Raw genomic sequence first — 26,463 nt, 5'->3', positions numbered from 1 at the left:
TGTGTTCACTGTCATACAAACGGAAATTTGTATTTTCCATTTGTTGTCTCTTTAAAACCGATTCCATGCGTTTGTTTGCAGAGGCACACAGCTCAGCTCAGAGAAGAGTTATTGAAGCTCCCCTGTCCTGAAGGCCTGGAGCCGGACGGGGCGGAGTTTTCTGAGAAAAGCACCTCGCTGATGGTGAAAGAGCTGTCTGGTCAGGACGCTGAGAAGCAGACGGACAACCCGGATGCCCACTGTAGCGACGGCCAGCTATGATCCCCTCTCCCCCAAAGCCCCGCCCGCCGCCTTTGACTATCCATTGATATTGGAAAAAGACTGGATGGCTTTGGTGATTAAGCCATTTTTTGTCAATATTTGTATGTAAGAATCTAATTATGTAATAGCATAAAAAGAGAGGACAGTCAAAGCAAAGAAAATGAAAGGAAATGAATCCGCTTCCACGCACCAACACAAGACGAACCGCTGAACTCTATGCTCCGCCCTGAAGAAAACAACAAAGAAAAATCTTCTTATTTACTTGTAAAGGAGTATAATTTTTGTGCTTTTTTTTTTTTTCCTTTTATTTTCCCAAATTGATAAATAACCACTGATTGATATGTCATTAAACTTGTTGATGTAAGCAAAACGAAAGATGAAATCACAGTATATATAAGGGAACTGCCTTCAGTGGAGAATGTTTACCAAATGTTCTTTTCTCTTATTTTGGACTGTTAGTGCAAGGACCGTTTGTAAGTGAGAATATTCTTTAAGCGAACTATTTAAACGAAGAACGTAACGAACACGCGCCTCATACACACTCTTGAGTTCCCCGATCCTCTGGTGACCCTCTGACAGTGCTTTTGGTTTCTACAGATTTATGTACACTTCAATAATAAAGCCTGAAACGGACGTTCAAAAGTTCTCTGATGACTGGATGCTCTTGTTCAGGCTGATCAATGGCACGTTTTATTTTTGGCCTCTCTTTGCTTTTAAGTGCAAGTTTAATAAATGCAACCTGTTTTACTTTGCTTTGAAATACTAATTAATGTGGGTCTGTAGATGGCAGATTGTGGCGAGTGTGTGTGCAGTTTACTTTTCTTTATCTCTTAATTATGAGGGGCTGGAAGATAATCAGCGACAGAAGTAAAGGTATCTAAAAATGTGCTAGACAATGAAATGATTGAAACAGTGGATGTATGCATACAATGCACGTGGCATATTCCATCAATATGGAGTCCTTGACCTTCTTCATTGTGTCCAATAGTTAGAATCATAGTAATATTCTGTTTAATTGATATTTAATGTATGTCAGTAAGATTACTGTTAAGTCAGTTTGAATACCAAAGAATTGTAATATTTAATTGCCCCAAAGTTTTGCATAATGGGATAACATTCCTTAAACATGTACTCTGCAATTTAAAAGTTTGGGGTCTGGAAGATGTTTTTATTATTATTATTATTATTAATTGTTTTAGCAGGTATGCATTAAATAGATTTTTTTTTTTTTTAAAGAAGTGAAAGTAAATACATTAATACTGTTCTTTCTATTTATTGAATAGTCCTGAAGTAAACATGTCATGTTTTCAAAAATATTAAGCAACTGTTGACGACATAATAAAAACAATAAGATACTTTTCTTGAACACCAAATCAGTGTATTAGAATTCATGTGACACTGAAGACTGGAGTAAAGACTCTGCTAAACAATTTGACTTTGATCACAGAAATAAATTACATTTTACATGTATTTTAAATAGAAAAACCGTTATTGTTAATAGTAGTTTTTACAGGTTTTTTTCATTTATTTTATCTATTATTTTTTAATACAGAATTGGTGAGCACAAGAAATGTATTTAAAATAAATACATGAAAATATTGCACAAAACTTTACAGGCATTTCATGCTATTATATATCTTTTAATTTATTTAAGGTTTAATGCTAGAAAAACACAAAATCACACAAATCGGGCTTTAAACCGTTTTTATTGAATAGTTGCGGAAAAAACATACATCTGAAATTTCAGGCCCTTTTACCCTGGTCAATAAAAGGGTCATATGCCAATAAAGTGAAGACATTTCAGAACTGCTGCAAATTAGATCCATTGGTATTTAGTTCTGTTTTAGAACGGGGAAAAAAATCTCTGTTCAGACTATCATTGCATTTTGGTCTTGAGAGATGATCTGAAATAGAACCATCTTCAATTTTTCAATCTTTCCCTAACTTTAGTATGCTGGTCCTGTTGATCTCAGCATTTTAGAAGAGATATCACTCAATCTCGGAGCATTTCTCATCTACAGAGAGGCAGAATTGTAGGAATCCCACTGAGAAGCACAGAGGAATGAAGGTGTGTGAGCATAGCAGCCCATTCATTATCGATCGAGTGCATTTAAACCAGGAGCGTGAATGTGATCCGGTGAGCTGAATCCATGACATGAGCGTGTATTCGCACACGTGTTCACGCTCAGAGGTGTTCGATGGATCCTCCTCAGTTGACTCTAACTTGCAAGGTCATGCTGTTTTTTTCCTAGCAGCCCTACATTAGCAGAGGGACTGTATCTTTGTCCTCTCTCTTCTGATTAATTTGGAAGACGCGGAATGCACAGCCGCATCCATGCATCAATTAAATGCATTCATTTGATTGTCAAATCTTAGATAAAACAGAGCTGTCATTGTCAGGGCTAGTGTCCGTCTTTCAAACTAGCACAGTTTCCTGTTTCTGTTTAGTGTGGATGTTCACCAGTAATGTAATGTCTCTCTCTGACATTTAATGAGGCTTGTCCTTTAAGCATGTGTGTTGCCTGCGCGCTAATTGTTAGTGTGTGTGTGTGTGTCATTGGCATGCACTGTATGAAGGGCTTTACAGCATGAACTTGGGTGTTTGCTGGGTAAAAGATATTCATAGCCGCTCAGATCTTCAGGTCACAGAATAATGATTCATCTTCATGTGTTATTCTCTGTGTCCTTCTCTGTCTCTCTATTTTCTTTAATACATTTGTAACTTTATAATTTATAAGAGAATAATTGTAGCTAAAACGCTGTGAACTAGTCTTGTAATACTCAAGAGCAGTTTTAAAATCTTTTTTTTTTGGGGGGGGGGGGGGGGTGATCTTGGTCTTGTCTCAGTCTTGACCGCATTTATACTCTATCTTGTCTTGGTCTCAGGATCAAAGGACTCAGGATTTTGTTTCAAGAGCCTGGGGCCCGGTGCGACCACACCAGTTGCACACCCCTAACGACGACGCTGACTGTGAACTCATTAAACTGGTTTTTGAATTATATATTATTTATGTATTTATTGTGGCCTGTTTCATAAAAAATGGTTACCAAATAAGCCAGGCTTATTTCAGTTAGTCTTACTTGTTTTGAACCAAATCAACTGACAAGAAGTCAGACTAACTAAAATAAACCTGGCTTATTTGGTCAACTTGTTTTATGAAACAGCCCCCCGGTATAGGTCATAAACCTTTTCATGCAAACAGGTATAACTAATAATAAATAAATAAAATAATTGTAGATAGATTTCCTTCAGAATGAAACTTATTTACTTTAATGCAAGGGTGGGGTAAATGGATGCGTTTACATTCTGATGTAACCAAAACTAAAAAGTACATATATATATATATATATATATATATATATATATATATATATATATATATATATATATATATATATATGGCTGGGCAATTTGGCCAAAACAATTAACACAATATTTTTCATATTTGTCGATATTGATAATTATAACAATACATTTTATTATCTTTATTTATTTCCAGTTTTTTTTTTTTTTTTTTTTTGCTCCTAAGTGAAAGTTGTTGAAACCAAACTATTAACTGTGGTTAGAATTAAACTACTCTTCATTCTCAGAACATATTAATCACTTTGTTTTTTAATTCTTTATATTTTTCCAGTCATTTTCTTCAACAAAATAAATATCTTTAGTTTCTGCATGTTCTAATGAGTATTATTGTTTCAAATCATGAAACAAGTTTGTGTTGCCTGACTTTGATGACCATTAACACAAACAGTAACATCTGTAAAAACTGTAACAACCTCATTTTTATAAGTTGAAAATTTATTTTTCTGACTTTTTGAGATTTATTAAAATTAACCATTGGTTGCTAGGGTGTTCTGATCGGTTGCCAAAGTGTTTCTAGACCGTTACTAAAAAGTCAAAAGAGTCTCATGATTCTGGTCCTTAGATATAGCTTGGGTGAGTCCCTCCTTAAATATGTTCAATGTTTTATCATCCATCAGGAGAAAAAGTCCAATTGCTTACAAAAGTTTTAGCACAACTTAATAAGCTTCAATGGTTTGAGGTATTATTCATATTTCTAGCATGAACAGGAACTTGCCATGCCAAAGTTTTTCCTCACCATAAGTATGTGCACCATTAATAGTGCTGCTTGCCTCAGCAAACAAGGAAGAGAAAGGGTAAAATAGCTGAGAGAGGAACTTTGTATAATCTTTTATGAGGGATCAATAAACAACTGCTGCTGTATTTTTTTTTCTTCTCTAGACTGCATGGAGGTTCTCTTTCAGTTTTTTCTACTGAGAGATCTTCTCTGCCTTTATCTTTCTGTCGGTTGGAAGCTATTTCCCTCGTCTCCTCCCTAGGGTGCTGTGTAGGCCCTATGTGTTGGAGTACGGCTCTTCGTGCCCTGCAGGCGTTGGACCGGTGAAATGCTTCCCTTTGTTTCCCAAACAAGCTGCAACACACAAATTCGCAGATCCAAGACCTTGAAAAATGGCTTCAATCATTTAAGGGGCCGGTGTGCGGATGACAGTTTGGAAAATGAGACTCCAGTGGCCACTGAGATAAATCACTGTGAGGGACTGAAGACGTCTTTTTTGCATAGTCTTTCACAACTCCACCAGCCACTCGAAGGTCCGAACCCATCGATCGCTGGTGTAGAAATCCACACAGTGCTTAATATTTAAATAATGTCACTTTTTGGGAAACCAAGACCATTCTAACTGTAGTTAGCACACTACAAAATGCTACTGAAATCTGTTTTGCAATGTAACTATTCATAATAAAACAGGTAGTAAAAAAAAAAAAATACAGAAAAGCCATAAAAACTGGCAATAAGTATAATTAGCTGACATATTATAATCAAATCATGCTGGCCAGACATAAAGAAAACCATAGTTCACATTGCATTCTGGTTCTGGTCCTACAGCCAGAAATCAGGCTAATGAGTGTTGCAATACAGCCATATCTTGCCTTTTTAATTACTTTTCCTCTCTGCTCAAGAGAGAGAGAGAGAGATTGAAAACAGCTATAGAATGTAATTAATTGGAATTGACAAATTGAAGCACAGTGTTAGGATCAGCACAAAAAAAAGCTTACACCAAAACAAAAACAACATTTCCTATACCAAGCGAGCATGTGATCACAAATGCATTTGACTTTTAATGTTTTGTTTGATGTAATGGGTCACGGTTTCCATTGTGGTCATTTCACATTTCTGCATTTGAATGTGTGAATGTATTTTTGACCTCTCCTTAGGGGCCTCTCCTTATATCTGACACACACTCATACAAACACACATTAAACACTGCTAAATCTTCCAGACTCCAGTGGTCCTCTGCCACTCTGTGTAATCAAGACGAATCATCTGCTTGATTTTTATAAAGAGAATGACCTTCTACTACCGCCAGAAGCATCAGAGGCATGAGAGAGACGGAACAGGAGGGTTCCAGGAGTCAACGGCCCCCTCAGGTTCCCTTATGCTAACAGTCAGTCATTTGGTGCAGAATAGTGTTCATCTGCACGGGAAGATTTATATTTATATTTACAGCTCTGTGCCAGCTTAAAATAATCAAAAGCTTTATTGGAAAAAAGAGACAGATACAATTAATATCAAAAATGATGAGAGGAAACGGGCTCAGTGACTGAATAAAAATTTATAAAAAATAAAAAAAAGACTCACCTTTCACTCTTTCAGCATTAGTTTTTAAGCATATTTTCTTCTTTTTTATATGCTAATTTGTCATTTGCTTTGAAGTTTCAAACTACCTTTTAACTCCATTAAAAATACAAAATATTAGGGAATCTAAAGGAAATTGTATTGTATTAACTACATCAGTTTAATAATTGTATAGAATTATAATATGAAATAATATATAAACTAATTAGTTTACTGAATTTAAGTATTACATGTAGATTTACAAATAAACAACTCATGAATAAATAAATAAATAAATAAGGTATAGGTGAGGTTCATATAGGACTTTGAGTATTAGATTTTCAAATAACATTATTATTGTCAAGTCAAAAAACCTCGTTTGGGTTGAATTTGAGTATTAGACTGATAGATTACATCAAAAATAGAAGGCAACAGAATGGTTAATTATACTTATAATTTGCATTAAAACAGATATTATTTCAATCATGTAACAGATTTATAGTAATCCAATACTGATTTTATGTTGCGCCCCTTTGAGCATCTGGACAAATCTCGACGTTCCCATAGCGACGCTGCCTTATTAAGTATCCCATCATGCACCACGTCGCTGTCATGGCTGCTCACTGATGACACTTTCAGCACATGGGCAGAAATCAAACACATCACAGTGAGCACACGAACCCATCACGTCTCGCATTCACAGCCAGAGCAGGTCTTGAGGGACGTGACGCGAGTTTCATTTCTCTGGAGAGGGTCGACGAGGATGAAGATGCTGCAGCTCGAGACGGCGGTTCTGGGCGGACGAACTGATCCCGGACTGGAAACAGAGCGGCTTCAGCACCGCGGGTAAGAGACAGCGGCAAGTCTGAGCCGAGGTGGTTTTGAAACAACGATGATGATGATGATGATGATGGCTGATGTTGATGGTTTCGTCCAGCTGTGGATAATTAAACTGGTTTGGATCTGCTCGGATGTGTTGCGTGCTGGTTGGTTTGCTGGACGCAGCAGTTACACACTCTCACGTGGTTTAAATGTGCCGCATGTGTGTTGAAATCACCGCGCCGACGCACGGGACAGTGTCCGGACAGGCGTGAGTTTCCGCTGACTGTGAACCGAGCGATATTTGACAGCGTTCTAACAGCGTGACTTCTGTACTTGTGTATTGACTGCACGGAGGGACAGTGTGAGCAGCTTTAGGACAGACGCGTGTGTGTCCTGTTGATGTTGAGGTGAGAGAAGATACGCTGTTATTTAGCTCCGTTTTAGAACAAAGCCGGGCAGCACCTGCGTGAACACACTCCTGTGCGTGGGTTATTTTTGTGGGCGTTAATGACAATAAGGAGCGTAACACATTTAAGATGTTGTTATTTGTTTTATTATATTATAATACCGTAACTGAATTATTATGGTGATTTTATATTTTACGATTTAGTGATTTTTGTTTTTTAACGGTTCTCGAGCCTGGCGTGGCAGACGGAACACCGTACTAAATAACGTTACTCTGACAGCGTTCCTTGGCACCGCAGCATATATGTTTTATGCATCTAATTATTGGATTCTTTGATAAAAGCATAATCATATTCTTGTAGTTTGATTACGAATAGATGGCCCCTAGTTGGTCCTGAATACCAGAAACATAAAAAAAACGTACAGCGTGACAAATCTAGACCAAAGAAATAGGAAAAAAAATAATTTTAAGAGCCGATTCTTTTTAGTGAATCCATGTAGATTCTGAACAAATGATTCTTTTAGCCGGTTCTTTTTAGTGAATCAAAGTACAGCGCAGCAAATAGTTCGAATCCTGTGCAAAAGACTAGTAAGAGTCGATTAATCAAATACAGTGTTTACCGGACAAATGATTCTTTCAGCGGGTTCTTTTTAGTGAATCAAAACATGCATGGCGAATTCGTAAAGAATAGTCTTAAACGCCAATTCTTTTAGTAAATCAAGCATATACATTATAGTTCGGTTCCCGAACAAAGGATGCTTTTGTAGCATTTTTAGGGAATCAAAATACAGCACGGCCCACTCCGATTCACACTCCTATTCATCGTGACTCGAAAATCGGACTAAAAAGTATTTAAAGTAGGCCACTACTTCTGATTGCACACGTCTTAAAAATACAACATTGATAGTGCAACGAATTCGAATCGGCCAAGTGAACGAAGAGGGAACGCAAGAAGAATGCGTCCTTGTGTGAACGCCCCGCTTCAAGTACACCCGGCTGCAGCCTGCAGATCGAGGCAGGGCTGCACCTGGGGCGGGGTTGCACGTGCAGCCCCGCCCCATACCTACTCCGATTGGTTCAATCGTCTTTCATAGACATACATGATAGAAAATGTGTGTGTAGTAGTTGGTATAGTACGGAGAATGCTGCTAAAAAGCTAAAAACGCTGTACAGTTTACAAAGCCTTTACTATAATGCAGTTTTTTATTGTTAACTTGACTCACTATGTCTGATTTATTGAATCAAGAGATGTTAGCTGCTGCAGGTTTACTCTTCTTGACCAGATTAATTCACAAATGAATAATTGGGACATTCTAAAAGCACGCTTAAAGTATGTGAAAGTATGTGGCTTTATGCATTAAAACAGTGTTTTTAAAAGACCAAACTCAGTAAACAAATTATTAATAAAGCATTCTATTCACAGACAAGCAGATATGAGCACAGAATATGAACACAAAGCGTTTAATTTCCACCCATAACCTGCTTGTCTGTAAATAAAATGTGTTATTAAAAATGTTTACTGAGTTTGGTCTTTTTAAAAAATGTTGTAATGCATTACGCCACGTTACGTGTTTTTTACTTTTAGTCTAATGGTTTTCTATGGGAGGAAAATGCTTAACACAATTAAACGCATTGCATTCTCATCTGCCTGTCAGTGAATAGAATGCTTTATTATTAATTTGTTTACTGAGTTTGGTCTTTTAAAAACACAGTTTTAATGCATTAAGCCACATTAAACGTAGAATATCCCGAATCATTCCAGCTGATTGAAAAGAATCGGCTCAATGGTCACAATATGGATATAGGAGAAGACACCAATTTAATATAAATAGATGATACTTTATAAAGTTTATCTCAATATTTGACAGTGGCTGTGAGACTGCAGTAAAATAAGAGCACAATTATCATGAAATGGTGTTCGTTACTATAGCAATGTTACTATATGTAACAATAATTGTCTTATCATGCTATATTAATTAAAACAGTAATGATACACCCCTTTCATTTTCCTTTCTCATACTCTGATGATATGAAATAATCAAATTTTCTAAAATTATTTGATTCATAATTCATTCTTCTATCTGAAGACCTGATCGTCTTACTGTGGATAATCAACCCAATTAATTTACTATATTCGTATGTTAGCCTAAAGATCAGCTTAATTTAACAAAACAATCATTTCAGGGACATGGCGAGTTGCAAGCTAATGTTTTTTTTTTTTTTTTTTTTTTTGTGCATTATGAAGGCTTTATAAAACTGTACAGCGTTTTTAGCTTTTTAAACAGCGTTCTCCGTCCTACACCAACTACTACGCACACATTTCCAATCATGTATGTCTATGAAAGACGCAGCAGTAGGTGTGAGGCGCCCTAGGTGCAACCCCGCCTCGATCTGCAGGCTGCAGCCGGGTGCTTCTCCCCCCATTAGGCTAAATTCTAGAATTTCATTGCTTTATTTGCTATTCTTATTTCATACATTATCCATCTCTCCTCTCTCTCTGTCAGTTGTATATGCTATGAGTGGCGAGACAAATAGCTTTGCATTTTGAATATTGTAACTGTTCATTTGTATATCCTACACTGCATATTTCATCCCTCTCATATGTCCCTTTCTCTCTCAGACATATCACCATTTTTTATGGATAAAGTGATTCACTTATTCCAAGATTTGAATTTGAGGCATTTCATTCTGTAACCAAATACTATTCCCTTTAATTCAGTCTATCCAGGTATAATCTACTCATGGGTTTATTATAGTGGAGTATAAAACTTAAGTATTTGCTTTTGACCTTTTATAGCACATACTTTTTCTGGTGAACATTTCTGCAAATATGTCATGAAGTAACTTCAAGTTTTTCTGAGGGAGAGTCAGTTTGTTATACTTTTTCAGGACAGTGCTTTGTGTACAATGAACTATTTAATTTCACGGTTCAGACATTTCACAGAGGCATACTGCTGCTCCTCTCCTTTTATGACCCCCCCCCCCCCCCCCAGTATGCAAGTGAGGGAGCAAATAACTGAAACTGAATTTGAGTTTGATACTGAAGAGATGATTGTTGGAATCAAATCTGTTTTTTCTGTAGTAGACAAGGGCATTCGCTTACTCATTTGTGAGTGGAGATTGACATCTTTTTTTATAATATGATATGCTAAAAAACAAATGAAAAAAATATATATAACGTGTCATGCAGGGATTTATGCCCACTTTAACAAAGTTCATAAAAATAGTGTTAAGATGAAGGAATTTTCAGTGTTTTACCCCGTATTTTGAAATATGCATCGCATTGTTTTGTGTTTTAGGGTAAAAGGGAATGTCTGTTAACTAAACCGATTATTTCAGGATAATATTTTTTTTTTTCTTTTTAATAATGTGTCTAAAATAAAAACACTTAAGGCTCCAGAGTACCATTTGAAAACGACACCATAACCAGTCACATTAAAAATTATGCTCTATTGTGACACATTTGTGTAAAGTTGTTAGTTTCTGAAAAGTCAAATCTCATCTCAATTGTATGTTTTGTGATTGATCATTTTTGTAACTTCTGAAGCTGTTCCCTGCAGTCTAAAAGCCGGTGTCATATTATACACCTTCACACACATACTGTACACTTAGTGCTCATAGTTGAGTTTGAGAACAGAGTGTTCTGCTCTCGTTTCAGTTTTAAAATAATGACATTGAACTGAGAATCGTGTTCCTTTTTCTTTGAAATACTGGCACTTGAGAAATTTGTACTAAAAAGTGGTTTTCAGCTACAAACTGTAAACTAATTTGTATGTTTGAATGATGGTCTTCTCTTCAGCTACTCTAAGTGTGTGTGTGTGTGTGTGTGTGTGTGTGTGTGTGTGTGTTTGTGTGATCAGATGGTGGATCGTTGCTGGAGTTGGTGTGTGAGGGAGATTTTGAGCATTTAAGAACATACGATTGCTTTTTTTTTTCAGTTTTTAACACACAACATTTAACTCTGTTGTTCTGTACTATTAAACTCCATGAACCTCACCACAGTGGGAAATATGCTAAATACTCAAGGCACATACATGTTCTGTGTTTTAAACATGAAATTTATTTTCGTTAATTAAAATTCATTATTATCTAAATGCAAATGAGGAAAAAAATAAATTAGTGAAACTGTAATACTATTTATTTAAATTACTCTTCTGCCTAAAGATGTCTTCATTTAGATTCACTCACTGTGCCTGTTAAATTACAGGCGGTTTGGGCTTTATTGCAATAGATTTACAGTTAAATAGCGCCATTTAATTGAGTTCTGTTGTACGGAGTGAAATGTCTTATTTATTTTGATGAATGGTTTGTACTTTCTTTGTACTGTCTACTGTAATTGGCTATGCATTATTGAGCAGGAGTTTAGCTCATGTCCTACCACTGAGATTTTTTTTTTTAGTCTGTTTATTGTAAATAGTGTTTCTGTGGAAGATTTATTGATGGGTGTCGTATTGATATCTGTCATTCAGTAAAATGCGGAAATTTCGAAAAGCAGCTTTTACTGTTAAATATTCTGTGAAATATGAAATGGCCATTATATATTCAAATCCAATGGTGTGCTGTCACTTTAAACACACATTGTGACATTTTCAAAGTATCTTCTTTTGTATTCCACATGACAGAATTTTCATTCACACACTTGCATATTCACACAGAGCAAGAAACGGAAAACTAGGATGCTTCCATTGTACTCAAGGAAGCTGACTGATCTGCAAGTGTGTTGTGTTAGCACCATGTAAGGACTTTTAACGGTTGATGGTGACTTCAGCGGAGTGAAGCGTTCTATTGTTGAGAATGATTAAAACCATACAGCAGAGTTCAAACGCTGTCCCCCTACTTTCAGCCATAAATTAATTTTCCATAAGCCCACTTTACCATCCTTTCTCTCCAGAGAAAGAATGTGTCGAGGAAAGGAGGGTTGCGCTGTGCTCCTCAGCCGTGCCTCTCTCCTTATCTATCTTTTGCTCGATCACGCTCCCTCTTCCTCTATCTTCTATACAGCCTCTCTCTTCTGTTAGTGAGGCAGAAAGTAGATGAGTGGAGTGGCTTGAATAATGATCGATGCTTTCTGTTGAGAGATTAGTTGCAGGTAGATTGATGTCTTAGTGCTGTTGAATGCAGGAAGATGCGTGTTTTTTTTGTTGTTGTCTTTTTGTCCTCACTTCTCTTTCTGTTGTGTTGTTTATTTTAATTTATGCATGTATTATTTTAAAGGCGCCCAAACATGCAATGAGATTCATGACTTGCAATGGTTTCAGTCCTGAGAATTCATCAGCGCTGTAGATCGCACTGAAACATGAATGCATGGATGTTTGTGCATGTAAATGTCTTTTCTCAATGGCATCTGGGGACTGACTCCACCGTGGAGCAGAATTCCAATCTCAGGTCTTTGATTTCAGCAGGCGGCACATTGCTGCCACCTGATTCATTCCTTCTGGTTTTTACATTTGCATCATTGTCGTGAAGTCTGAAGCCATAAAATTGTGGCGACATTTTCGGAGATAAACAACATTTACCTGATGGATACTGTGGTGGAAATCAACATCTGTGCATTTCAGATCAGTAAATGCAGTGGCTGTAATGAGATTAGCTCTCAAACATGCATGTTTCTGAACCTGATCTCTTGTCTGCTGTAAAGAAACTGCTCTGTTGGCAGTGGGGTGTCTGAACCTTTTTGCTCAGAGTAATTGGACCGGGCCGCCAGTTGAGCTCCATGTCTTGCTCCAGAGATTCTCACAGGTACGGTACCATGATGCACCTGTGATTCCATGCTCGACCAGTTTCATTGTCTGTAATAATTAGGGATGCACCAATGTAACGGCTGATAAAAGCAATTGTCTGCACTATTGTCCATCAGCTGATTGTTTAAAAAGTTATTTTTTGTCAATCAAATGGCAGCAGAGAAGCATGTTGGACTGCAACTTACGTGAAGAAAATGTTTCTTGTCTCGAATTTAGGGCTGTCCAGATTAAAGCAATAATAATGCATTAATGAAGCACCATTAATGCAAGTTCTATTTGACCCTATAAACCTGTTATTCAATCCTTGGTTGCCAGGTCCACAGTTTTCCTTTTTCACAAAACATTATTTGTAATGTACCTCCAATCCAATTATCACAAAGAGGTTTGTACTTTATTACTTCCAATAAGAAACAGTCTCAGCATTCAAATCCTGTACGTTTTAACACAAAATTCAAACAATATATGCCGTTTGGATGCACTAAAATGAGGAACATAAGATCACTGTAGCTACTTCCGTTCTAGTGGCAGTTTCTTCAACTTATACAAGTTATAGCGCAAAATAAACATGAGTGAACATCAGAAGGTATGTTGAAAGATGCACTACAGTTTAACAAAATTTCTACACGCTCAGTGTTTCATTCAAAAGAAAGACGTCAAATAAAACCACTGTTGAACAATGTCGCTTAATGTTGAATTTACCTCAAAGTTGTTCACAGTTGGTTTGTTAGCTAAAAAATACATTAGTGGGAGCTTATTTTCTGTTAATTATATTTGTTTTAATGTCAGGAAGTTTTTATGAAAACGTGCAATTGAACCTTTTTATTTGAGTGATTTAATATATCAGAAAATAAATACCATAGAAGTGTTGTTTATTTTAACCTCTAATGTACGAAATAAGAGTGCTCTCTTTGTAGTTTAGAGCATTATTTGGCAGAGATTTTTTTTTCTCTATTTTTAATGTATTTGTGTATTCTTTGTCTTAACCCTTTGCATTTGCAGTATTTTGTCAATGTAAGCACATTTTTAATGAGTGAAGAAAAAAACTAAATGCTCATGTGATATGTGTGTTGGATGGAAGTGTGTATGATGGATGGAATGGAAGGAAAGGAGATGGCATCTCTGTGAGGTCAGTGCTCTGGATAATGAGTGTGTCGAGGGCTGTAGGGTTGCTAATGAAACTTCTTAGGGCTCCTAATTGTACAGAGGTGAAGAGATTCTTCTCCTTAATGCCCCACGGAGGCCTTGTAGATCCCTGGAGAGGCACTGTATGCGTGTAACACTTTCTGCTGTCTCTCACCTTTCTAAAGCTGCTGATTTTATCAGCCTTGTCCTAGAGAGCACAGGCTAAATTAGACTGAGAGCAACACACAGGGAGAGAGATGGATGGACTGAGGGCACTTACCATCAGTAGGGCCTGAATATAAAACTCATAAGAGGAATAGAATGAATATGACAAAAACCTCTTTAAAGTAAGGCATTTTTTTCCGTTTATTCTATTGATTTTTATGAGTTGTTTTAATATTAATGTTACTAAAATACTAAAATATTAAACATTTGTGTTTTTTACAATAAACTAAAATATATTAATGTAATCTTATACAAATTTAGTGTTAAAACAAAAAAGTTTGCAAAATAAATCGCAGTGTAGTAAATCACTTAATGGAAACTGCCTAGTTTGAGACTCATCTTGTAGTTATATATTTATTAAAATCTACAAACCAGCAATTTTTCTAAAAGGGGCATATTTTTTTCATACTGTAGTTGAGAAGAATAGAATGAGATTTTTTTTTTTTTTGGTTTAATTTTTGGTTTGATTAATAATTGATAACAATTTAAAGCTGCAGTAGGTAACTTTTGTAAAAATATATTTTTTACATATTTGTTAAACCTGTCATTATGTCCTGACAGTAGAATATGAGACAGATAATCTGTGAAAAAATCAAGCTCCTCTGGCTCCCAGTGGTCCTATTGCCATTTGCAGAAATTCATCCGCTCAAGAAACAACCAATCAGAGCTGCGGTCCGTAACTTTGTTTGTGTTCAAAATGTAGAAAAATGTATATAATAAGCGAGTACACCATGAATCCATTTTCCAAACCGTGTTTTTAGCTTGTCCTGAATCACTAGGGTGTACCTATAATAAGTGTTTATATTCGGACTATTTTAGATTGCTTCGGGGGTTCCGTGGCGGAGTAACCGAGTACCTTTGTGATTCTTCATAGACATAAACAGAGAGAAGTAGTTCCGGCTACGATGTTCTTCCGCAAGACGCAAGCAGTTCTGTTTATTAACCGCTAGAGCATCAAAAGTTACCTACTGCAGCTTTAAGGAACCACAACGGTTGTTGCACTTTTCATTATTTTTGTAAAACCATGAGGAATTAATATTAGATGTCCCTAATACTGTAAGAAGTTTTAATTTTCTCTAATCTTGTTTCACCCCCCCCCCTCTCTCTTTCTGTCTCTTTGCCTTTTCCAATTTATCTCACACACACACAAACACAGCCTGCAGCCCTGAACATGGCTGTGTTCAGTCTTCCGCTGGATGGAGAGTCTGTCTACAGTCTAGTGTCCAACCCTCTCCTGCTGCTGCTGACCAGAGTCATAGTCATCAACTGTGGCGCCAAACTGGAGACCCTTCAGGTGAGATGCACAATCTCTTTTTGCACCACTGCAGGAATGCAGTCGAATACAGTGAAACAGTTGGAGAGTACGACTTGATGTAATCTGTAGATAATTATATACAGGTTCATCTCAATAAATTAGAATGTTGTGGAAAAGTTCCGTATTTCTACTCCAATTGTGTTTCTCATTTTCCTCTTGACAATACCCCATAGATTCTCTATGAGGTTCAGGTCTGGTGAGTTTGCTGGCCAGTCAAGCACACCAACACCATGGTCATTTAACCAACTTTTGGTGCTTTTGACAGTTTGGGCAGGTGCTAAATCCTGCTGTAAAATGAAATCTGGTCAGCAGTAGGAAGCATGAAGTGCTCCAAAATTTCTTGGTAAACTGGTGCAGTGACATTGGTTTTCAAAAAACATAATGGACCAACACCAGCAGATGACATTGCACCCCAAATCATCACAGACTTTGGAAACTTAACACTGGACTTCAAGCAACTTAGGCTGTGAGCTTCTCCACCCTTCCTCCAGACTCTAGGACCTTGGTTTCCAAATGAAATAGAAAATTTGCTCTCATCTGAAAAGAGGACTTTGGACCACTGAGCAACAGTCCATTTCTTCTCCTTAGCCCAGGTATGACGCCTCTGACATTGTCTGTGGTTCAGCACATTCTTTGACACGTCTGTTTGTGGTGGCTCTTGATGCCTTGACCCCAGTTCACAAAAATATTTCAATTGATTTTGCTTGACAATCCTCATAAAGATGTGGTTCTCTCGGGTTGGTTGTGCATACTTTTTTTCTTCCGCTCAACTTTCTGTTAACATGCTTGGATACAGCACTCTGTGAAAAGCCAGCTTCTTTGGCAATGAATGTTTGTGGCTTAACCTTTTTCTGAAAGGTGTCAGTGATTGTCTTCTGGACAACTGTCAGATCAGCAGTCTTCCCCATGATTGTGTAGCCTAGTGAACCAAACTGAGAGACCATTTTGAAGGCTCAGGAAAACTCTGCAGGTGTTTTGAGTTGATTAGCTGATTGGCATGTCACCATATTCTAATTTGTTTAGATAGTGAATTGGTGGGTTTTTGTTAAATGTGAGCCAAAATCATCGCAATAAAAATAACCTGGACTTAAACTACTTCAGTCTGTGTGCATTGAATTTATTTATTACACCATACGCAATTTCACAATTCGTGTTGAAATACTGAAATGAACTTCTCCACAACATTCTAATTTATTAAGATGCACCTGTATATTGAATTAATATCAAAACAATAAAATCAAAAAAAATTTGGTGGGAAACCGATGTTCGGGATAAAGGACTGCACTGTGGTTTAAGTTTACTTAGAGTAACTCAGTACTTCACGTGTGTGTTGGTAATTTAGGAGCTATCACTTTTTAATTTAACACTCATATGTTTGAGGTCATTACGCTCCTGTGTGCACTGCTGAGAGAGTCAATGAAGAATTATGAGGCTGTCAAAACTAAGAGTTAAATTATGACCCTGGTTTCTTTTTTGGCTCTCTGCATGTGTCTTTTAAGGCCTCTTCCCATAGCACCACAGCGGATCATTAAGATGGATCTCTGTCTGCTGATGTTGGTGTTACTTGATTCCATATTGATCCATATTTAAGAATGTGTTACATAAACCTGCAACAGCAGGCTGAGTGTTTGTTTGTATTGTTGTTCACAAATTCCTAAATTCACATAAATAAAAAAACAAAACACTGCCTGACTCATGTAAACCCGGGGAGTATGTATTTTTTCAGGTGGAACTGAAAACTTAGACAGTTTCCAAATAGACTTCCTAGATATTAAAAAAAATATATAACACAAAACATCATAAATCCTCCAAACATTTTGTAAGTCACATTCTTCATAAGCCCTACAATTGTTTTGTATAAGAACTGACTACTATTAAAAAATGTCACCCAACATGTGGCAATTAATGATTCGGTTCTGTTCTAAAACTGCTGATGGCTCTTTACAGCAAGAAAAGTAACATCCCAGCTACCTTTTCATTGCCATGCACAGTATGGACCTTAATTGTGCTATTTGTAAAGTTGCAGGAGTTATGCAGCCTACTTTTCCTTGGTAGAAATGGTGGTCCAGAGAAAATTGCTTTACTCAGATCAGACCGAAAGGGCACTTTAGCATCAGACTCGAACCCCTGCCCCCCTCCTGGTCTGAACAGCCACTGATCAGCAGATCTGAAGCTACAGTTCTTCCAGAAGGGTCCCAGTTTCATGTCCTCAGTCAGAATCTGAATTTCTGTGTTCACAAACATATGCAGTTCACTAAGTGTGTGTGAGAGAGATATATGTGATATGTGGCTCTCATGCATTCAAACGCAAGATAAAGTCTTGAGTGTCACAGTTTTCTCTCTCAAAGCAGTACAGTATAGCCTTAATCTTTTTCTGGTATTTTGGTTTATAAAATTATAAAATTAAACCGCTTATTTTCCCAGCCGGGCCTGCACTCTCTTTCAGTGATATAACTGTGATACACACGCTGTACAGACAAACAGGCATTACAAGTGCATTTATATATTTATTATTTCTCCTCCTTATAAAAAATATTTCTGCTTCTATAACTTGACCAAAAGAGAGGCGCAGCATTTCACATGCCCCCAACTCCCTCATGTTCCAGAACGTCATTTCATTATTGCAAGAACAAACACACAAACTCTGACTCTAGTCATTTACAGGGAAGATACAGTACGCCAGCATATATATTTACTGTTTTTTATTTATTTATTTTTTTGTGTGTTGTGTGGAAATAATATCCTAAATGCTTATCTCTAAACATCACCGCTCTGAGTTTTGCCGCGTTTCCACCGCAGGAACTTTACCCAGGAACTAGGGACTTTGGCCTGGTACTCTGTGTGTTTCCACCGCAGGAACCAGGAACTAAATAAAGTTCAGGGTAAAAAAATGCCCCTCAAAAAGTCCCTGCTGGCGAGGTGGTACTTTTTCAAAGTTCCTGAACTTTCGGGGGAGGGACTTGTGCGCTAAACATGCTGATTGGTTGAGTTCACGCAGCATTGGTTGAGTTCAACCACCATTTATTCGGATCAACATTTTCAAAATATTACTGTTATTGTGTCATTAAATGTAATTTTAAAAGTATTTCAGGGGAGAATGTAGTTGTTTAAAACTCAAATCTGTGGTTTATTTATAAAGACAGCGATCTCGGAGACGGTCAGCTACACGCAATCAGCAGCCTCACTTCGGTTAGACCTTCTGATATGTGCCGCTGGCTCTGATGTCTCTTTAGTGGTTAAACATAAGATATAATTCAGCTGTGGGGTAAATCTAACAGGTTTTCTTTGGACTGTATTCAATTTATCTATGTTAAAATAAAAAAGGCTAATTTCTATAATATTTCGTTTCATTGTAATGCCTATATATATATATATATATATATATATATATATATATATATACACACACACACACACACACACACACACACACACACACACACATATCCCTGAACTAAGTAAATTTCTGCAGCTATTATGCTTAAATGAAAACGAAAGGAGGCAGTGGTATTTATCCTATTTCGTTTTATTGTAAATATACATAGAGGAAAATTGCAGTAATCAAGGCGAACTGACTGAAGTTATCAAGTACACTGCTGTTTGCAGATTGCGTCGTTGCGGACATCACACTCCCGAGTCGAATGCACAAAGTCTGAACTACCGAAGATGCACATCCAAAATCAGCGTACTTTGTATTGAGAAACGCGCGCAGACCGTCACCAGTCTATTTGCCTAATCTTCCCGGTACTTTACACCGTGGTGGAAACGCAGAAAGCAACAGGTCTGGGGGGAAAAAGTTCCTGGGAAAAAAAGTTCCTGGTACAAATGTTCCGGGTAATTTCGGTGGAAACGCGGCATTTGTTTGCGCAAACTTTCTTTTTAGACACCTTGCAGATGGCCCACACTTTACGAAGTGGTTCCATTCATCCTTGACTTTGTGACTTTAAGAAAAAGTGGACCACATTTACTCTCCAGTCATACCAAATTAGTGTCGTTTATATAGAACAGATGAACTAACTGTTTGTTGTGTTAGGAAATTAGATTATTTTTTCAACAAACTTTAATGTCCATTTATAGGGAGTACCTTGCTCAAAATGAATGTGTGCTGTATATACTGTACATGTAGACTAATGTTCAAGGTCAGGGTTAGTAAGGATTTGTTGTTGTTGGAAAAATTTACTTTTATTCAGCAAGGACACATTAATGAATATATATATAAAAAATGGTTTCCACAAATATTAAGCAGCAAAACTGTTGCAAATCATCATATTAGAATGATTTCTGAAGGATCATGTGACATTGAAGAGTAATGGCTGTTGAAAATTCCATTTGCCATCACTGAAAATATCGTAACTTTTTTTTTTTTACATTTTATTTTAAATTGATCAAATAAATGCAGTCCTTCACTTAAAAAGACATCTTTCCAAAACCTGAATATTACCAACCACAAACTTCTGAACTATAGCGTAAATGTAACTTGTGTTGTTGTCTCTCTGTTTGCGTGTTTGTAAATCGCTGCTGCCCTGGTGGACACTGCGATATGTCAGTCTGCATCAGCAGATACTAGAGGAGAGATCCCCACAACTCTTCAACCTCATGCTCAGCTGCATCGAGAAAGGCAAGAAAACACACGCACACACTGTTGTGTAGTTCTTTACCTGAGAGGACAGCAGTGCCAGACAGAGTTCTGGAAGTAAAAACTCCTTCAAATAATTCCCTTTTCTTCAAAGAGGAGTTGATTTTTAGAACTAATGTAACTCTTTCAAGATATACGGACAAGGACCACAAGATTCAAGAATAGCTTTTTTCCTAAAGCTGTCTCTTTGCTGAACTCTGCCCTCTGACACCCCTCAACACCCCCCACACCACACACACAGACTCCTCCCCCTCTTCAACACTACATCTGACTGATTTTATTCACAACAAGCAAAAAACAGTAACTTGTTATTACTTGCACTACTGTCTGTTCATCCAGGAACACTGAATAATCCATTAGCACACTGAAATATTTTCTATGCACTTTGCTGTCCATTGCAATAGTGTAATTATTTTCATAGTTCTGCATGTAGTGTACATACACTTTTACATAATCCATCTGTATAGTATGTTCATAGTAAACCTATCTGTATATCATGCTAATAGTATTTAAAATCTGTAAATTATGTCCATAATACTTATCTGTATAGTTATTGTACATATTGTAGACCTTGTATATTCTGTACTTACTGCTTATTGCACTTCTCGTTCGATGCTAACTGCATTTCGTTGCCTTATACCATACATGTGCAATGACAATAAAGTTCAATCTAATCTAATATACCCGTCACGAACTATAAAGATCATGCTTCTATTCTATTAAATAACTAAATTCCAAATTCCCAGGGAAGTCCTACATTGATAATAATCCTGAAGTGAGATCCTCCAATCAGAGATTTTGCTGTTGCTGTGAAACACATTATTATTTTGATTTCCATTTTTGCATCAAACTGAATGTTGCGATTTCATCTCAAGTTGGTCTGATTCAGGTCTTACTGATTTTTGTTTTAAATGCATGATTAAGCATTTATAGGAATAAAAATTAGGGATTTCAGTACGGTCTTGAAATACAAACATATAATGGCAATGTTTTTTATTATTATTTTTTTTTTTGGACCTTGAATCTTTGGGAATTTCACTTTTAAACAGACTTCAAATAGTGCTGTTGGCTTTTTTCTCTGGGGAAAAAATAATTGGGTTGAAATTGGAATTAGAAATATTTAACAGGATTTCAGACCCCATCGCTGTTTCAGATTTCTTCACCGCTCAGGTCCTGACGTGACTTCGGCTGCTTGAAGGCACATGCCAGCGACTTGAGCTGCTCTTTAGCGGAGCGATGACACAGCTGTCAGCTCTTATTAAGTGGGTCATTTTTAAGGAAGCTGATGTCAACTCTGGGGTGACATGGAGATTCAGGCTGTGTGTGTGTTTATTTCTTTGCGGTGACCGTTAGTTTGAGCTGATGATGTCAGCACATAATGTTTGTGTGTGAAATGGAGATGTAGCTTTGAGGTTTCACACTGCTTCTGCTTATGAGTGTGTTGGCTCAGATTTGGCTTTCTGTGGTGCAGATCAAACCTCCTCACGATGATAGTAAAAAGTGAACATTGTGAAAAAGTGAATGTACATTATGGGACCCTCCCAACGGTCCTCATGATAACCACTTCCAGCAGGATTAAGAAGAGAAGAGCTTGACCTTATGAACTTAAACCTAAAACAGTACACATAGAAGAAACCTGCTTTATTGTGCCAATATTGGGATATTTAATTGTGCCATTTAAAATCCTGTAAAGTGTACAGTTCATCTTTGGGCTAATTCATTACTTCTGTTCATTTGTTGCTCGTTTCAGAAGGATTTGGATTTTTAGGAACAGGATTTCACACTCATCAGGATTATATCACCTCTGACATAACATGACACCCTTGTGCCAGAAAGGCCTCCTTCAACCCACCTTGAAATTAAAATGTCTGAGCATCAAACAGCCTTTTAATACTTTGTGTGAACCGAAGCATGAAGCATTCTTTGTAGATGCCCTTGAATTGGTGTCTGAGGGTGAAAAAAGCCAGTCAAAGATTGCATTGCTTTAGTGGCAGGATATTGACCCGTTCCTCTGAAGAGTTTTGGATGTTAATGTGGGTTCACCAGGGAATCACAGACCAAATGATGAGCTCTGCAGCAAAGCAGCATCTTAATTGGGTTCCTGTGCCTTTCGGAATGAGTTTCCTGTGCTGCCTTTTAATCAGACATGCATCAGCTAATCCGCAGAGATGTTAAGATGCAATATTTACAAGAGGATACAGGCAATAATTCTGTCTTGTATTAGTGAGTGGATCTGCTTCAAAAGATCCTGACATCATGCCTCTCTCTCTCTCATGGCACGCTGGGCTGAATTTAAAGAATGATGTTATTTGTGAAGCTTTCAAAGCTGGAATAACACCTCGCTGAGGTGTTTTGTCAGTTCCACTATTGACTGCCAAAAGCATTGACTGTCCTTCACAGAGAGTTGTGGGGAATTTAGGGGATTCTCCAGGGATTCAGCTGATTTAAATAGAAATAACATGAAGTTGTATATCTGGACATGGACTTAATACCATACACAAGTAGTGTCTAACAATTTTTAAGGTTTTCACATCTTCTCCATTTTCAATATAGCTAATGCCTGGAACCTGCAACCTACAGTATCTGTTTTGTTTGCATACAAAGATGTTTCTGCATGTATGTATTCACTACATTTCAGTGGCTGAATGCAAGATTTTATATGAATAATGACTATTACAAACTGTTCCTGAAATGGGTGTCATTTGACTTTATGCGATGAGGTGTACGGAGAATTTCATTAGACGATAAATTGACAATTGACTAGTATTGACAATTTCATTTGCCTCCCTTATTCAGCTTTTTTTCGTGTTTAACAGGAAGACTAAATTAGCATGAGGGTGAGTAAAGTAGATTCCAAAAGTGTAATTTTTGGATGAATTCCTTCATTATAGCAATGGTTTTTTTTTGTGTGTGTGATAGTGTGTGTTAAAGCCATTTTTCTGTTATGGATTTTTGCAATCTAAATTTAATTTGCCTTTCATCATAAAACATTAAAAAGTACACATACCATCTTTTTTCATTATTTAGCAAAAGTATTGACAAAGTTGAAGGAAAATGGCAAAAAGCTTACTTTGGGAAAACTTTTATAATATATATATTTTTTTTAATTATCAAGTTGCAAACTCTGACAAAAGTATTGATTCGCTTTCATAAAAGGGGTCTTATTTTCTAGTCTCAAAGAGTGCTTGGAAAAAGTAAAAAAGAACTATTGCCTCTGTGAAACCCATCAGCTAAAATTCAGGGGCAAACATATTTTTGTGTTTTGAAAACTCTAAATCTTAATGCCTCTACATCTACAGAGATGTAAAATTAGCATTGATTAACTGCTAGTTGTTCATGGATTACTAAAACTGTGAAGCAGACCGTTTCGACCAGCAGGAACAAACAATATCTTATACTCCCTTCACAAATAACAGCAGTCTTATAAACGAGATGAATTCCTCTCGAACTGCATGAACGTGTTCTGTAAAATGTGCCTCGCTTGGCTTTGAAAAATCCAGTTGATTTAAGCCGTTTAACCCAAGTCTTGCAAAGAGAGCAGAAATGAGGTTCCTTCTGGCATGTTTACCATATGTGATGAATTCTGTTTATGTTTATCTGTGAATAAAAGCATAAATTAAATATTTTCATCAGATAAAGGGATTTGTATCTCTTCACAAGACTTATTCATTTTGTGACTTTTTTTTTTGGATCTTGCTTACCTGCACTTCTGATAGAGGGACAGAAGCTGCATAGGTTTCATTAAAATCTCTTCATTTTTGTTTCAAAGATTATGGGTTTTGAAACTTAATGGCGAGTAAATGACAGAATCGTTCCTTTTTGGGTGAATGACCCTTTAATATTCAACAAAATTTGCTTAGTTGACTTCAAATTCATATTTTGGCATGTTTTAGGAAAGAATTAAATCAACATAGAGCTTGTATGAGTGGGAAACTCTGCTCCAGAGTTATACCAGACAAAAAGATTTTTGTTACATTGAACTGCTTTGTTTGATCAGGAAACCCATCTTTACATGGCCGTTTTGCCCTTCATGCCTACACACATTCTTTTAGCCTCCGGGCATCAATTTGCTGCAGGAATGGCTACATCTAAACAATCAACACAGCTACCTCTTAAATCCTCTGGACTGTTAAATTCATTACTCAAACAGCTATACAAGTTTGCGTTGTCCTTAATCTAGCTGGCTGAGCTGAGGTTGGAAAGCAATTTCTGAAAAATCTGGTTTGCAATTGCTTTCCAAGTCTGAGCAGCATGGCTGGCTTGTGGACTGGTCCAATGGGATCAGAGCTTGGGACCTCTTGCTACCAGGGGCCTCAAGCAGGGTCAACATAGAAATAAATGATTTAAAATTTAAGTGCTTGAATGCAGGTGAGTGTATGTTGCCACCTGTGAAATAAAGTGATGTGTATTCATGACCCCTTTTAAGCATTAGCATGTTATTGCAGCTTTGTAGTTGTACTAGCTGTGGTACATTCTTGTCTCTTTTGCAATGTGTTACTCTTATGCAACTTTATAAAGCCCTGCATTTCAGCACAGGCCCGACGGGCCCCGTCTTTTTTTACACCCCTCGGGCTGAAGAAATTTCACATCATAGTTCAGACGTGGGACGGGCCTCGGTCCTGTTTTAGGCTTCTCCTAATTTTTATATTTTAAACATCCATCAATTAGTCATGAAAGTAGAAGTAGTTTAAAGCGTTCTTATATCCCCAAATCCAGGTGTGAAAAACTTGTTGCATCTTTCCCAAAAAGACTCATGGCTGTATTAGATCAAAAGGGTGCTTCTACTAAATACTGAGCAAAGGATCTGAAAATTTAGGACCATGTGATATGTCAGTTATTCTTTTTTTAATAAATGTCCAAAAATGTCAACAATTGTGTTTTTCTGTCAATATGGGGTTCTGTGTGTACATTGAGGAAAAAAATTAACTTAAATGATTTTAGCAAATGGCTGCAATATAACAGAGTGAAAAAGTTAAGGGGGTCTGAATACTTTCCGTACCCACTGTGTATTTATCATGTATGTGAGACATGTAGGCTATTTACTGAGTTTTGTTAATTTTTTTCCTGAAGTGTTTCTGTTCAAGACCGAGACGGCAGAAAGAGCATCATGTTTGTTTTCTTTATTTTATAAAAGCACAACGTTTTGTTGATTTTATTGTGAGTGTACACAAGTAGACCCTTTACAGTTATGAATTATGTATAACTCTTATGAGCAAAATGATGGCCTGTCCAATGAAAAAAATGCAAGCGATCGTGCTGGCCCCTCCATATCCTGCAAAGCAAGCTTTAGCTTCCACTCTCCACACAAACTGTTGGATATAGTGCACATTTATCTAGTTTAATGTTTAAACATTGTTATATGCTTGAACTGTTTTATATCTATAGATTTTATTTTAGGCAAGTCGTGATGATTTGAGAAGGCTAAATTGATCAAACAGAGGCTCACTGTCTGCCGCTGGCCGCTTGGTCATTGCGTAAAAACAAAACAAACAAAAAAAAAAACTTATATTTAACGAACAAAAAATGCTCCAAAGGTTTTTGTAAATAAACTTAAAATAACAAAACAAAATATAATCAATTTGGCATTACATACAAAACTGAACTATTTTAATAGCTTTTTTTTAGGAGAAGGGGTAAAAAACACCGTCTCGGGCCGGTAATTCTGATAAGCTGTCGGACATGGGCCAGGAATGGACCAGAATGGACTACATCTCTACATTCTTTAACGGTGCAATGTGAATAAGAAAAGCTGATTTTCTACACAGTTCAATTCAGTGTGAATAAAAGGACACCATGTGATATGTTTATCCTAGCAGTCATTACTTACTCATGCACTCAAAGGACACAGAGTGCTTTTGCATTTTTTAAAAAGTGAAAATGGTCAGAAACTGAGAAAGGATTTCTCCGAACAGAAAGGTCGTATTTCACTTCAAGAGCTGCACTCGGGTTTAACCACGAGATGAGATTTCAATAGGGTTTATGTTTCGAGCAAATTTGTCTGAGCAGTTTTTCCATTTTATGAGGTAAATAATAAAGGTCAATTATTTTTTAATCAGTGTTTACATTCAGCAAGTTACATGGGTGAGTGGAAATTGGTCCAGGCTTTTCATCATTGTGGTTAGTAAATGTCACGCCTGTACTGGGATTTCACTGGTCCACTGAGATTTTAACGCAGACTGTAGGTGACTGCTTTCATGAAGGTGTCTGTTGGGAACCGATTTGGTAGTGTTTTTATATATACGTTTAAGGGGTATTCAGTAAGGCTGTCAATCAATTAAAAATTGTGAGTTGATTTTATT

At 36.9% G+C, this 26,463-nt stretch overlaps 1 protein-coding gene and 1 pseudogene across 9 annotated transcripts in view; both read left to right on the top strand.

Annotated features, from left to right (window-relative positions):
* Positions 1 to 1,487, top strand: part of LOC113113695 (baculoviral IAP repeat-containing protein 6-like) — an 81,535-nt gene extending 80,048 nt beyond the window's left edge. For 7 of the 9 annotated variants that reach the window (XM_026280099.1, XM_026280103.1, XM_026280101.1 and 4 more), the window contains exon 74: positions 82 to 261. In XM_026280099.1, coding sequence (XP_026135884.1) covers positions 82 to 261 — 180 coding nt within the window. Of the gene's footprint in view, positions 1 to 81 lie in introns of all 9 variants that reach the window. The other 2 variants (XM_026280098.1, XM_026280096.1) reach the window with 1 other exon arrangement.
* Positions 1,488 to 6,303: 4,816 nt separating this feature from the next.
* Positions 6,304 to 26,463, top strand: part of LOC113113301 (tetratricopeptide repeat protein 27-like) — a 72,472-nt pseudogene continuing 52,312 nt past the window's right edge.

This window comes from Carassius auratus, chromosome 14, assembly GCF_003368295.1.
Source record: "Carassius auratus strain Wakin chromosome 14, ASM336829v1, whole genome shotgun sequence".
NCBI classification, from domain to species: Eukaryota; Metazoa; Chordata; class Actinopteri; order Cypriniformes; family Cyprinidae; genus Carassius; species Carassius auratus.
Note: the sequence above shows the minus strand (reverse complement) of the source record. Positions and strands in the feature narration are given on the sequence as shown.